Here is a 12246-nt window from a genome sequence, read left to right as displayed (position 1 = left end):
TGTTTTTGTTTCATTATATCCTGGATCTTTGTGGCAGTGACTTCTATTGTACAGGTACTTTATAGATATTGAGTTCATGAATGTTTTGTTTCTTATTTACCATTTTCTGTCAGTGTGATTCCTTCCACCTGTACCTGGCCTGCATGTGAAACAAGGTTCAACGGTCGGTTTGTGCTGATTTTCGCTCTTTCGTAAAATACTAACTAAACCAGCAGACACTGCTTCTAACTGCTTCATCCCATCAACTACAACATCCAAGCTTTTTATGATCAGCTTAATCCTCACAAGGCTCATGGCAGTGACGTGCGGTGAGGTTCATGGCTGGTGAGGCACTGACGTCATCATAGTCAGATTTACAAAAATGAACTCTACAGAGTAGTTTATTCACCATTTGACTGGCAACAGTTAACGTATTTTGTTTAAAATTTAATGTCAGCATTCTTTATATATACAAACTGTAGCATAGAAAAAAAATAATTAAAAAAAAACGTTTTTATCGTGTTACCTTTAGTCCATGCGCCGCTCCTTCTGAAGAAAGGCATCGATAACTTCTTTGTAGAAGCCTTCCTTATCTTTCTTCAGTTTTAAAAGTCCCTCTGTCTCAACGGAGATCACTGCCAGTGAACAAAGTCGTCCTTGATCAGTCCTGTTCCGACTGTATGTTTTCAGTGCTGAGAATGACAATCTCGTCTACTTCTACAGCAACAAATGGGGCTGCACGATCTCCTTTTTAATGTCATTTCTAATGACATCACCAACTGCTTCAATTAAATCGTTCTGTATTCTGTTTCACAGGCTAGAAAATACAGTGGATGTCGCAAAATGACTCGTTAGCCTGTCATCTTTCTCAGCGAAAGCATGTAATAGTTCAACATAATTGCCACGATGAGCAGAGTCTTTACTTTCATCATTTCCACGAAATGCCAGCTGTTGTTTGGCAAGGAAGCAGGTGGCATTGATGAGATCTTTTAAAATCTCCTGGTTCTCCTTTACCTTAGCATTGTGGATGCCGATGTTGAGTCTTCGCTGTTCATTCAAAGCCAAGTCGATCCTGGACATCCCAAATGTTTTTAGCGCGATTTGACTTTGGATGTGCGCGGTCGACCGCTCATGTTTGATGAGGCACCGTTGAAAATTTTTCAGGTCGCAATATCCCATTTGAGTCCAGACATTGTCACCAGTTGAGAACAGAAGGCAGGAAAAGCAGAAAAGGCGCTTTCTTGCTGGACATCCACACAGCCAGCCTTTTCGTGTGTACCAGTCCGCCTGAAAAGAGCGATTATTGTGTCCCGTTGTCTGAAGCAAACCTTTTAGCTCCGGTGTTGGTCTTCCTTTAATTATTACCTCCTGCTTCGATTGAAAGTCCAGTTTAGAAAATTCTTTAAATTTAGATATGTAATCCTCCATTGTGAAAGTGAGGCCAAGCAACACGAAAAATGACTGCAGGGTTGCACTTTATTTGCTAACTGTTTACTGTAGCTTTCTGTCTCTAATTCTATTATTCTGCAGACGTGGAGTAAGAAGTATCTCTGGAATCACAAGCGCCCCCTGCCTGTCATGAGGCGGGAGAACTGTTTGCCTCACCTATGCACAGCGTTTTGATAAAAATAAAACAAAATAAACACTGTAGTGCAGTGTTTATAATGTACAATGTACAATGACATTATATACACCAGCTAAACTGTAGAAATTTAGTTCATATACTAAACGTGTTTGAATGCTTTAATAGCGATATGCAGAAGGACAGCAATGCGGTCTCACTGCAGAGCAAGCCAGCACAGTAAGCATAGTGATTGCGCAATCCATGGTGAGGCTCAGCCGGCTGCTGCCTCACCGCTCGTCTCTACTCAGTATTTGAACGGTAAATGTGAAAATTCAGCGATTTTGAAAAAAATCCTAAAACGGTGAAGTTAAATGGACAAGAGCTTTAAAGTACAAATCACTAAATACATATAACTGTTTAATTTATTTTTTCATTTGATATTTCCATGACAGCTTTCCATGATGACAGGTGAGGCACTGCCTCCCCTGCCTCCACTGACTGCACGTCACTGGCTCATGGTGGGTGCTGGAGTCTATCCCAGCTGTCTTCGGGCAGTAGAGGTGCAACACCTTGAATCGAATGTCAGCAAATTGGAAGATACCTTGTGCCGGCCCCAAGCCCGGATAAATACAGAGGGTTGTGTCAGGAAGGGCATCCGACGTAAAAGCTTGGCCAAAACAAACATGCGTATCATACCTCTGAAGATGGAGGTTACTGATTCGCTGTGGCGACCCCTTGAAGGGAAAAGCCGAAAGGAAAAGAAGAAGATACAAGCAAACAACCATCCTTGCTCACATTCACACCTCGGGATACTTTAGTGTTTCATTAGCCAGACATGGATATATTTGGAATGTGGGTGAAAGCCAGATATCCAGGGATAACCCACGCATTCATAGGGAAAACATGCAAACTCGATCGAGTGAGGCCGGAGTCGCAATCATACCGTGTACATCTGCATGAGTGTGAGCATGAATGGTTGTTCCTTTTTGTGTGCCCTGCTATTGGCTGACAACCGAATCAGGATGCCCCCCTCCTCAGACTGTCCGAAGACAGATGGCATAGGCCCCAGGACCCATAGATGGCTGGCTGGCTGTCTGGCTGGCTGGCTGGATGGATGGATGGATGGATGGATGGATGGATGGATGGATGGATGGATGGATGGATGGATGGATGGATGGATGGATGGACGGATGGATAAAACAGTAAGACTACTATTGGTGATAATAATAATAAATATTGTCTTCCGATTGCGATGAAATGACGTATACGCTATCAAGTCTTCACTAATAAAAATCCTGGCTGGAGGGAATCTGCCATAACTGAACCGCAAAGTCGAGAGCAAACACTGTGGTCTGCTTTTGAACACACAGTCCTCTGTGTAAGTGGTTAACAATCTCGTGTGACACACTTTGCACCTTCTGAACACCAAAAACCGATAATTTATGTTGTGTTTTATATTATATCAGAAAAATGTATTTAAAAAGCGCCTATGAAATCATCACAATTTGCTTTTTTCTACTTTAAATACATTTTATGATTTGGATGATGGAGTCTTTAACTCTAACATACATGTCCAAGGTAGCTGTTTTTCCTAATGATGCTTCATTGGTGGTATTGGACTAGTCTAGATTAGCGACCATGTTTAGTTTGACAAGTGAATGTTTTAGGCTGTTCCAAATTCACCCTCTGTAAGCCTTCAGCATATTCCCATTTGTCAAGTGTCTCGTGAGTTTTTTTTTCTTCACTAACGAACAAACTTTGATAGTCACTGATGTTGAAGCGTTTGACCTGCTTGACTTCAGCGAGGAAAGCGTCACCTGAGGACCCGCTCAGTGATGCTGAAATTCAGGGTACAGTCCAGGGCGTAGTTTGCCCTTCATCTGCAGTCTGCTGGTGTAGATTCCTGCTCATTAACACCCGGAACTGATTGTGCAATTCAGGAAGTTAACTAGCATTGCAAGCTTACATCTATTGAGTACGCAAGACCTGAAGTTATGCAACCAAAAACTAAACTTAAACTCTAAAGAGGTTTGGCATTTTGCCCACAAACATTTGATGATATTTAAAACAAAGTGGGTGGGGGGAGATCAAACAACAGATTGCTCTTGTATGACAGTGCTTTTAGAGAACCCATTGCTTCAAACAATAAATCAGTGGATTCATCTGTTCAAATCACTCTTCTGTCAAGAATAATTGAACCAGTTGTAAAGCGCTTTGTTTTTGTAGCTTTTACCATCCATAAATAAAAAGGACTGCCCACTTTGTTTTATTTGCATGGCCTGAGATACTTTTGCTGATTGCACTCTCCATCATTTCAAATAAAAAGCTGCAAGAGGTGAATCATTTCAAGTGTTGTCCTAAAGGACACATTTCACAGTATGTTTTAAACAGAAAAGTGGCAGGCTAATGCAGTAGAGGGGGTTTATTTATTTATTTAGTTTATCTTATTTATTTATTTGTCTGTTTATTTCTTTATTTTATATATAACTTCACATATTTGAATAAGACACTGTGCCAAGATTTGGTTCCTCCCGTGGTGATAAGATGTCTTGAACAATACATACGAGTTAATATTTCAAATTTAGAATGTCCAATAAAATACCGAAGGGGTTTAATGTAAACTACACAGATTAAAGTGATTTGAAGATATACTGTCGCATATGGTAAAGGTCATATCAGTCACATTATATTTCTCTCTTATCAGAGGTTTTCAAATGAAATATCTATCATGGGAAGGCCACTCGTTATGATAATTGCATCACACGTGCGGTGGTAACCTCAAAATAATGGAGTTCAGAAACTGAATGGTTAAAGTGAAATCTCCCAAGATTATCAAAACATTTTGAAGCAAAATGGGTCGTGGCAAGTTTTGGTTCAGCTGTGATTTCTGAGTATAGTTTTTTTCCCCAAAAGGGACCCCTTAGTAGGCAGCTTTCGGCAAGTGCGCTTCAAAACCGTTGCATGTTTTGTTGTTTTTTTGTGGTTTTTGTCATGATCTGGTTGGCGACCAACGGGTGGCGCTGTCGGCCCCGCCTGCACCTGCACAGGTGCTGGTCGTCCCGATCAGTGACAGCATGCCACGTTCGGATTGGAGATCAACGGGTAGCGCTGTCAGCCCTGCCTGCAGCCACGCGCGTGCTGGTCGTTACAATCAGTGGCAGTCAAAAGGACTCCCGGCACGACCATTCGTTGTTGGGTCATTGTATGCTTTGTATGCAATTGTATGCATTGTGCATGCATTGTATGCTGTGCATGTGTTTTTTCACCTTGTTGTGTTTTTACAATCTTGTTTGTATTTTTTCTGTTCAGATGATTTTGATGTTATAGATTTTGTTCCTGCTGACTTTATTTGAATACGATTCCTCAAATAAAACGTGCTGCTCCCTCCTGCCTGTTTTTTGGGGATCCACAACCGTCATTACCACCTTGCAAACCGTGACCGTTTTGTCTTTTGTTTTGTCAAAGGGTCATGTTAGGTCGTGTGGACATGATGTGGATTGTTTTCAGTAATTTTTGCAATGACATTCATCAAAGAAGAATAATTTGTTCTTGGTAGCACTGGTAGACTTAGCTCAAGAAAGTAAGAGGAGCAGCAGTAAATCTGGTTGTGGTCAACATGCTTACCGCGAAAAGCGATTTTTTTTTTCATGTGTTCATACTTCAAACTTGAAAAAGGCTCAAAACTCAGGTAAACTCACCTATGCTGAGTCGGGTCTTACTGTACGGAAACTTTACTGAACTGAAATGGACAACTTCTTTACTTTAAACATTGTGTTACTCTCTTGATGCTTCTTCTTTTGAAGAAGTACAGATGACGGCTGAAGAAACCTTTTCATCTATGGACCACTCAAGTACGACTGAGAGCTTATACAGACGTATTTTGTTGCTCTCTATTTGCAGATGGCAGTCAACGTTTATGGCAAAGTAAAGCCAGCAGTTTGGTGATTGCAGTCCTGGCTTTTAATAGGGTTTTGAGTTCAGCGTAAAGGCAGATACAGTACTTTTTAGGCCAGGAGAGTCCAAGCCTATTCTCTGAGAGCCATCATCCAACCTGTTTCAGGCGTTATCAGACTTTGGCAAATCTTGCCAATGAAATGATCCTTTGAGTTAAGTCCGTTGGTGGAGGGAGATGGCTAAAACAAGCTTAATAGGTGGCAGACAAAGTCCAGATTTTGGCAGCCGTGCTGTCGGGGTGTCCGGTGACATTAACCACCACCATGACTTTATATGGCAGCAATATTCATGTAATCCTGAGTGATTCAAGAAGCTATGGACAATTCCTTTAATATGAATCCATGCATGATTTTCTGCCCATAGTCACACAATTGTCAATCACAATGATGAGTTTGAACTTTGTTATTCTGTGAAATGAGAATGGCAGTTTATTTATCTTGTTCACAGTTGAAATCCCAGTGTGCAAGCCACTTAACCAAACACAATGCACTGTCCCATCCAGTACAATTCAGAGATGACAATTTCCATGGAGGAAAACAATGGTGGGCAATGTAATGTTCATTGATGGATCTAGGTACTGGCCGCAGAAACTGGATAGCAGGATCACAGCATCGAGTCGACATGGCGGACACAACACGATTTGCTGCACAGATCTAGGAATGAGATTCTGGACCCATCAGCGAATCCACATCTCCACAATCTGGGATTTGATTCTATTCTCCGGACAGAATTACACCACTCTGACGCGCAGAGCCAGGTAATCAAAGTACTTGCACCATTTGGAAGTGGAGATGATGGAATAGACTGCCCAAAGTACAGACTTAAATGAAGTTGTACCATTTTGAGATTGTGATGGCCACGCTGTTTCATCCAGGGTGACGACCACCTTGCTTTATTGTTGTGTGCTTGTACTTTGGAATTATTGTTGGGTTTTTCTGTTCAGATCTATCTTCTGGTAGAAGAGTTAAACATTTAATATGTCATTTTAAAACATGGGAGCCAAAATAAAATTTGTTGGTCAGTGGGAAGAAAATAAATGGAAGCAGATATGCAATGTTTTTCTTTTCACTTATTGCTTGGTTTGGCTACATTTAGGCTCAAAGTCAATAATTCATTATTTGTCCTTATATAGTTTCTTGGCAAGGAGTTCGGTTGCACGGGCATCACATTCATTAGGGACTTCCCTCTCCCCAGTCACTTCTTCCAGCTCTTCCTGGCATATACCGAGGGGTTCCCAGGCCACTAGGTGACGTCAAAGTCAAAGTGAGCTTTATTGTCAAATATGCTAATATGCATGACGTACAACACAAATGAAATTACTGTCCTCTCGGACCCAGCATGCAAGGCACTGATAATGACTTTAATCAACATTAAAAACATGAAAAAGCTAATTTGCCGGGAGAGGGGAGCTGCTGCGCCATCTTGGGAAAAAAATAAAATAAATAATATGACAACACAAAAGACACAGAGAGTCATTCATTCTTCTGGACTTGCTGTACCCTCTTTGTGATGACATGAAGCAGTTCTAGATGAAAGAGGAGAGGATCAAAGCATCCATTTCATATGACATGACATCATGTAGTGTGTCTTCCCCAAGGTCTTCGGCCAGTGGGCCATGCCCAGACAACCTCATCAAGGAGGTGTCCAGGAGGCATCCTAATATGATGCCCGAGCCCCCTCATCTGGCTCCTCTCTACGTTGAGGGGAAGCGGCTCGTCTCTGAGCCCCTCCTGGATGACCAAGCTCCTCACCTTATCTCGAAGGGAGAGCCAGGACACCATAGGGAGAAATCTTATTTCTGCCACTTGTTTCCAGGATCTTGTTCTTTCCGTCCCCGTAGCTCGTGGCCATAGATGAGGGTTGGTATGTAGATCGACCATTAAATTGAGAGCTTTGCCTTTTGGACTCAGCTTCTTCCTCACCACGAAAGATCAGTACAAAATCTGCAACACACCAGATGTCGCACCGATACGCATGTTGATCTCTCGCTCCCTCCTACCCTCATTTGTTAACATGATTCTCTTATACTTAAACTCCTCTACTTGGGGCAAGATCTCCTCCCCGACCAGGAGATGGCACTCCATCCATTTCTGACTGAGAACCAATGTCTCAGATTTTTCGTTTCAAATTTTCAAAAACAAACATTCATTTATTCATTTTCTGGGCCGCTTTATCCTTACTAGGGTCGCAGGGGTGCTGGAGCCTATCCCAGCTGTCTTCGAGCAGGAGGCGCGGGACACCCTGAACTTGTTGCCAGCCAATTGCAGGGCACTTACAAACAAACAAAACAGTGATATACCCCCTCATGGTGAAAATTAAATGCTGCAGGTAGAACTTTGACTAAATGTCTCAAGTAAATGGCTCGGACTGCATCTGTCTCTGGCTCGGACTGCAAGTCTATTGAAAAAAACAACAAAGTATGTTATAATGCCATCTTTTCGTTTATCTTTTTATCTGTCTCAAGATGAATGTGATGAATTTAAAATCAAATAAGGGTCATATCAGTAATTTTACATGGAAAAAAGATTAATTAGATCAATTAGTTAAAATGATTTGATCACACACATTTATTTTAGAGGCCTGCCAGGAATGTAAACAATTAAAGTATGGTTTTCATATTTATGTTCACGTGAACTTTATTGCCAAATGTGCTACATGTTCAACATACAGCACAGATGAATTTTTTATCATCAGGAAAGAGAAGAACTGCTGCGGGTGCCCACGCCCCCATCAAAAGAAAAGTTAACACAAAATGACAAATAATACTACACAACACATAAAACATACATATTCAATTCGGACATATTCATTTGGACCCATTCAATGAAATAGTGTTTTAATTTCATTAAAGAGAGCAAACTTTGCCGACTTACAATTTGCCAAGAGAATTGCAGCATGAGTAAGCATCACATCACATCATATCAGGCGACTTTACCCTTTGCAGATCAGATTTTTTGAGTCTCCTTCCACATCTGCCATGCCTGTCGAGTTTTCGGTTTGCAATAAGGGACGAGCTGGCGACCGCGAGCAGTGGGTCTTACTGGTATTCTTTTCAACGCATATGCAAAAGGTACAGAGCAGTTGGTGTCACGGTCGGCTTATTACGCTGTGTACTGCCATCAATTTTTCGAACCAGGGGCAGTGGTCAAATTATTACAATTACACCGCATACTGTCCTTAATTTGCTCCATATACTGTATGTGAAGCAACACTACTTTATTCGTGTAGAACTGCCGCTTCCAGTCAGCAGTCTTGAGTGGCATCCTGTGTGACAACCAATGGCAAGCATCACCATTGACAACATTTACAATTATCAGACTGAGACGCCAGGGCATTAAAGCTGCAGCTGTGTTGGATGTAGCAAAGTGAAGTGATTGGTGAAAATGGATCACTTGCCCCTTGCAGAGGTATAATCAAGCTTAAAATCAGTGGATTCATAGTGAACCATTGCTTTTGATTGTATGATGCCATCCCCACTCAATTTTATGCATTAATATTTGCCGGATTGTTTGCCATGCCATTACAGTAGGATGGCCACTGAAATATAACTCCACAAAAAAAAAAAAAAAAACTCCCGGTGTTACGGCTGTCCACAGGAGGAATAAAAAAAGAAAAGAAAATATATCTTTATTTTAGATGTCCAAAGGATTTGGGGCTCCAGTGGTTTATTTCATGAAATGACTTTAAATTGCTCTTAAGTTGCTGACCTCAATATATGTCCCTTGCCACTTGTTAAAATGTGATTGTGGCAGAGACATATATATATATCTATATAGGCATATTCCCCTCTTCGCACATACAAGACAATTCTTTATGCACATTTATTGGTCACTTTCTAACTGTGGCCATTCTCCGGTCAGGCTTCTGACACATCCCACCTGCGTAACTGGCGAAAACGTGTAGAACATTCAAAGATGTATAACCCATTCACTTCGGAGGATGCCTGCATGTCCTGAATTGAATTTCCTGAGACACGTGAATTCCATAGAATCAGGAGAGCACTCACAACTGTGGTTACCCTCAGTGGTCTTTTAACATGTCAAAAGGAAAGAATAGGGAATGAAACCAAAAATTCAGAAGATACTAAAAGGAGAGAAGTAGCAGTACCTTACATTGTAGGAGTTTCTGAAAAACTAGAGTCATTTGGCAACAAAAAAATCCTACTGATTTCCAACCGATAAACAATTCAAGGCAAAAATTAGTGCATCCATGTCACATCCTCCCCCTCCCTTCCTGTCATCCTCCTCAGCGCCGGGAGCGTGCCCCTCCAGACTCCAGCGAGCGTGCCTGCTCTCCGGACTCACTCACCTGTTTCTCATTCCCTTGATTGTTCCTTCTGGCTATAAAAGCCACCCATTCCCGCTCGGTCTGCGCCCGTGTATTCTCCGTAGTTTCCCTGTCGCCCAGCAGTACGCGGATTTGTTCCATTTGTCTACTCGGTTGCCTGATTTCCTGTTTGCCCTGCGTGTCTCAGTAAAAACCTTTCTGGAACTTTCCGTCTCCACCGTGTATTTTGGATCCAACCCCTTGCTACTTTCCTTCGTCCCTCGAGTCCTGTCACCACTCCTCCAGCGGACGTGATATAATACACCGGCCAACGATGGATATCGTCGGTGGAGACAAATTCATATCCGCCTTAGCCCATCAGGCGGAGCGTTCGAGCCAGCTGGCGCAAGCTATCGCGGGGAACCTCCACATCGCGTCCTCACTGGCTCAACGCCTACAGGAGGTCGAGAGACGCCTCGCTACCCTGACCCCCCCCCCCCCCCCCCCGTGAGTAGACGCGAGCTCTCCCTGCCACACCCCTCAGCTACGCAGGCGAACACGGGCGCTGCGCTCAATTCCTGATGCAGTGCTCGATGGTCTTTGAACAACATCCCTCCGCCTTCGTTAGCGATGAGGCTAAGGTGGCTTTCATCACCAGCCTGCTCACGGGCCAGGCCGAGTCTTGGGTGTTGGCCGTCCGGGAGTCCCAGCGATTTTTGGGGTTTGCCAACTTCTACCGCCGCTTTATCCGCGGTTATAGTCAGAAGGCACTCCCCCTAACTAATCTCACATCCACCAAGGTCCCCTTGAGGTGGACACCTGACGCGGAGGAGGCGTTTAACCGCCTCCGTCACGCCTTCTCCAACCCTCCGGTCTTACGTCACCCCGACCCGGACCTCGCGTTCGCGGTTGAGGTCGACGCATCAGAGTCCGGGGTGGGGGAACTTCTATCCCAGCGCACCCCGGTATACAGTTGAATCGCTGTTCCTCATGCGATTCAACTTCATTCTCACCTACTGCCCAGGGTCGCAGAACACCAAGCCTGACGCCCTATCTAGCATCCACGAGCCGGCAGAGGAGGAGATCATCGCTAACATCCTGCCGGCGCAACACATCCTGGGCGCCCTGCGGTGGGAGGTTGAGAGGAAATTTCAGGAGGCCCAGGGGGTTAACCCCATACTCAAGGCTTGCCCGGTGGATCGACTGTTCATCCCCCCCGCTCTACGCACCGAGGTGCTACACTGGGGACACGCCTCCAGGGTCGCCTGTCACCCGGGGGTCAACAGGACGATCCAGCATATCGCCCAGCGGTTCTGGTGGCCGGAGTACAGGAAGGACGTCACGGAATTCGTGAAGGCATGCCCGGCCTGTGCTCGTGGGAAGGCCTCCCACCAACACCCGGCGGGACTTCTCCAGCCGCTACCGATTCCCTCCCGACCCTGGTCCCATATCTCCGTCGACTTCATTACAGGTCTCCCCCCCCCCGTCCCGTGGCAAGACAGTCGTTCTCACCGTTGTGGACCGCTTCTCGAAGTCGGACCACTTCATCCCGTTAACCAGGTTGCCGTCCGCCATCGAGACGGGGATTTTGGGATTTTGATTAAAAAAAATCAAAAATGGTGAAGTTGAATGGAAAAGAATGTTAAAGTACAAATCACTAAATAAATATAACTGTTTAATTGATTTTGTCATTTCATATTTCCATGATGACACCCTCACCTGCCTCCCCTGACTGCACGTCACTGATATATATGGGCTATTGATTGTCTTGCGGTCTCCTCCTCTCTTGCTGACTTAGTTGCTATTGGTTAGCGCGAGGCGGGCTCGTGCATAGTGAACCCCGCTTCGAGGGAGGAACTCTTGAGTGCAAGCGCAGCCCCTGCGCACAACCACGCAGCCAGAGTGAAGAGGATATGCTTTTTCTTCTCTTTTCTGTAGCTGCTCACCTTTCTTCAATCAGAGCTCTGAACGCTATCCTTGCCGGCTTTACGAACGGAACTTGCAGTGTCTAGACTGGTCCAGGACGGAGGAGGCGGCAAGAGCGGGTCGCGGAGGTCCTGCCAACAGCCGGTCTTGCCTAACTGGGGACCACGACGCGTCGGTATGGGTTCGCTGAAGAACGGACACCTCCTTTACTCGGCAGGTCTTCTGCTTTTGGTTTATTGCGCGTCATCTGTCATATCCAAAGGTAAGACGGTTGCTACTTTGCATTGAAACTTAAAATGACAGGGGAAAAAAAAGAAAAAAAAGACACCCTCCTGGCAGTCCTGCGTTACGCGCCATTACATATGTCCAGAAAGTGCGAAGACGTGGGATTCTTTTTCAGGCTTTTGTATCACTTAGAGTTTTGTGTCCGGAGAGCGCAGCAGTGGTTACAGTATTCTTGACTGGCCAGAAATATAGTTTAGAGAAGCACTTGTTTCTTCTACATGACAGTTAAATTGCAGTCATATTTATCCCCCCTCTTTAATGTGTTGGTTATT

The 12246-nt window shown here is 44.2% G+C and overlaps 1 protein-coding gene across 3 annotated transcripts in view; it reads left to right on the top strand.

The window, feature by feature from the left end:
* Positions 1 to 11619: 11619 nt before the first annotated feature.
* The window catches only part of unc5db (unc-5 netrin receptor Db), a 255429-nt gene continuing 254802 nt past the window's right edge, over positions 11620 to 12246 (top strand). For all 3 annotated transcript variants that reach the window (XM_088994976.1, XM_088994977.1, XM_088994975.1), the window contains exon 1: positions 11620 to 11951. In XM_088994976.1, coding sequence (XP_088851102.1) covers positions 11867 to 11951 — 85 coding nt within the window. In that variant the 5' untranslated portion in view covers positions 11620 to 11866. The remainder of the gene's footprint in view (positions 11952 to 12246) is intronic.

The sequence above is a fragment of the Hippocampus bargibanti genome, linkage group LG04 (genome assembly GCF_051943395.1).
Source record: "Hippocampus bargibanti isolate YZ-2025 linkage group LG04, ASM5194339v1, whole genome shotgun sequence".
NCBI classification, from domain to species: Eukaryota; Metazoa; Chordata; class Actinopteri; order Syngnathiformes; family Syngnathidae; genus Hippocampus; species Hippocampus bargibanti.
The sequence above is the reverse complement of the archived record's forward strand: the minus strand, read 5'-3'. Positions and strand labels throughout refer to the sequence as shown.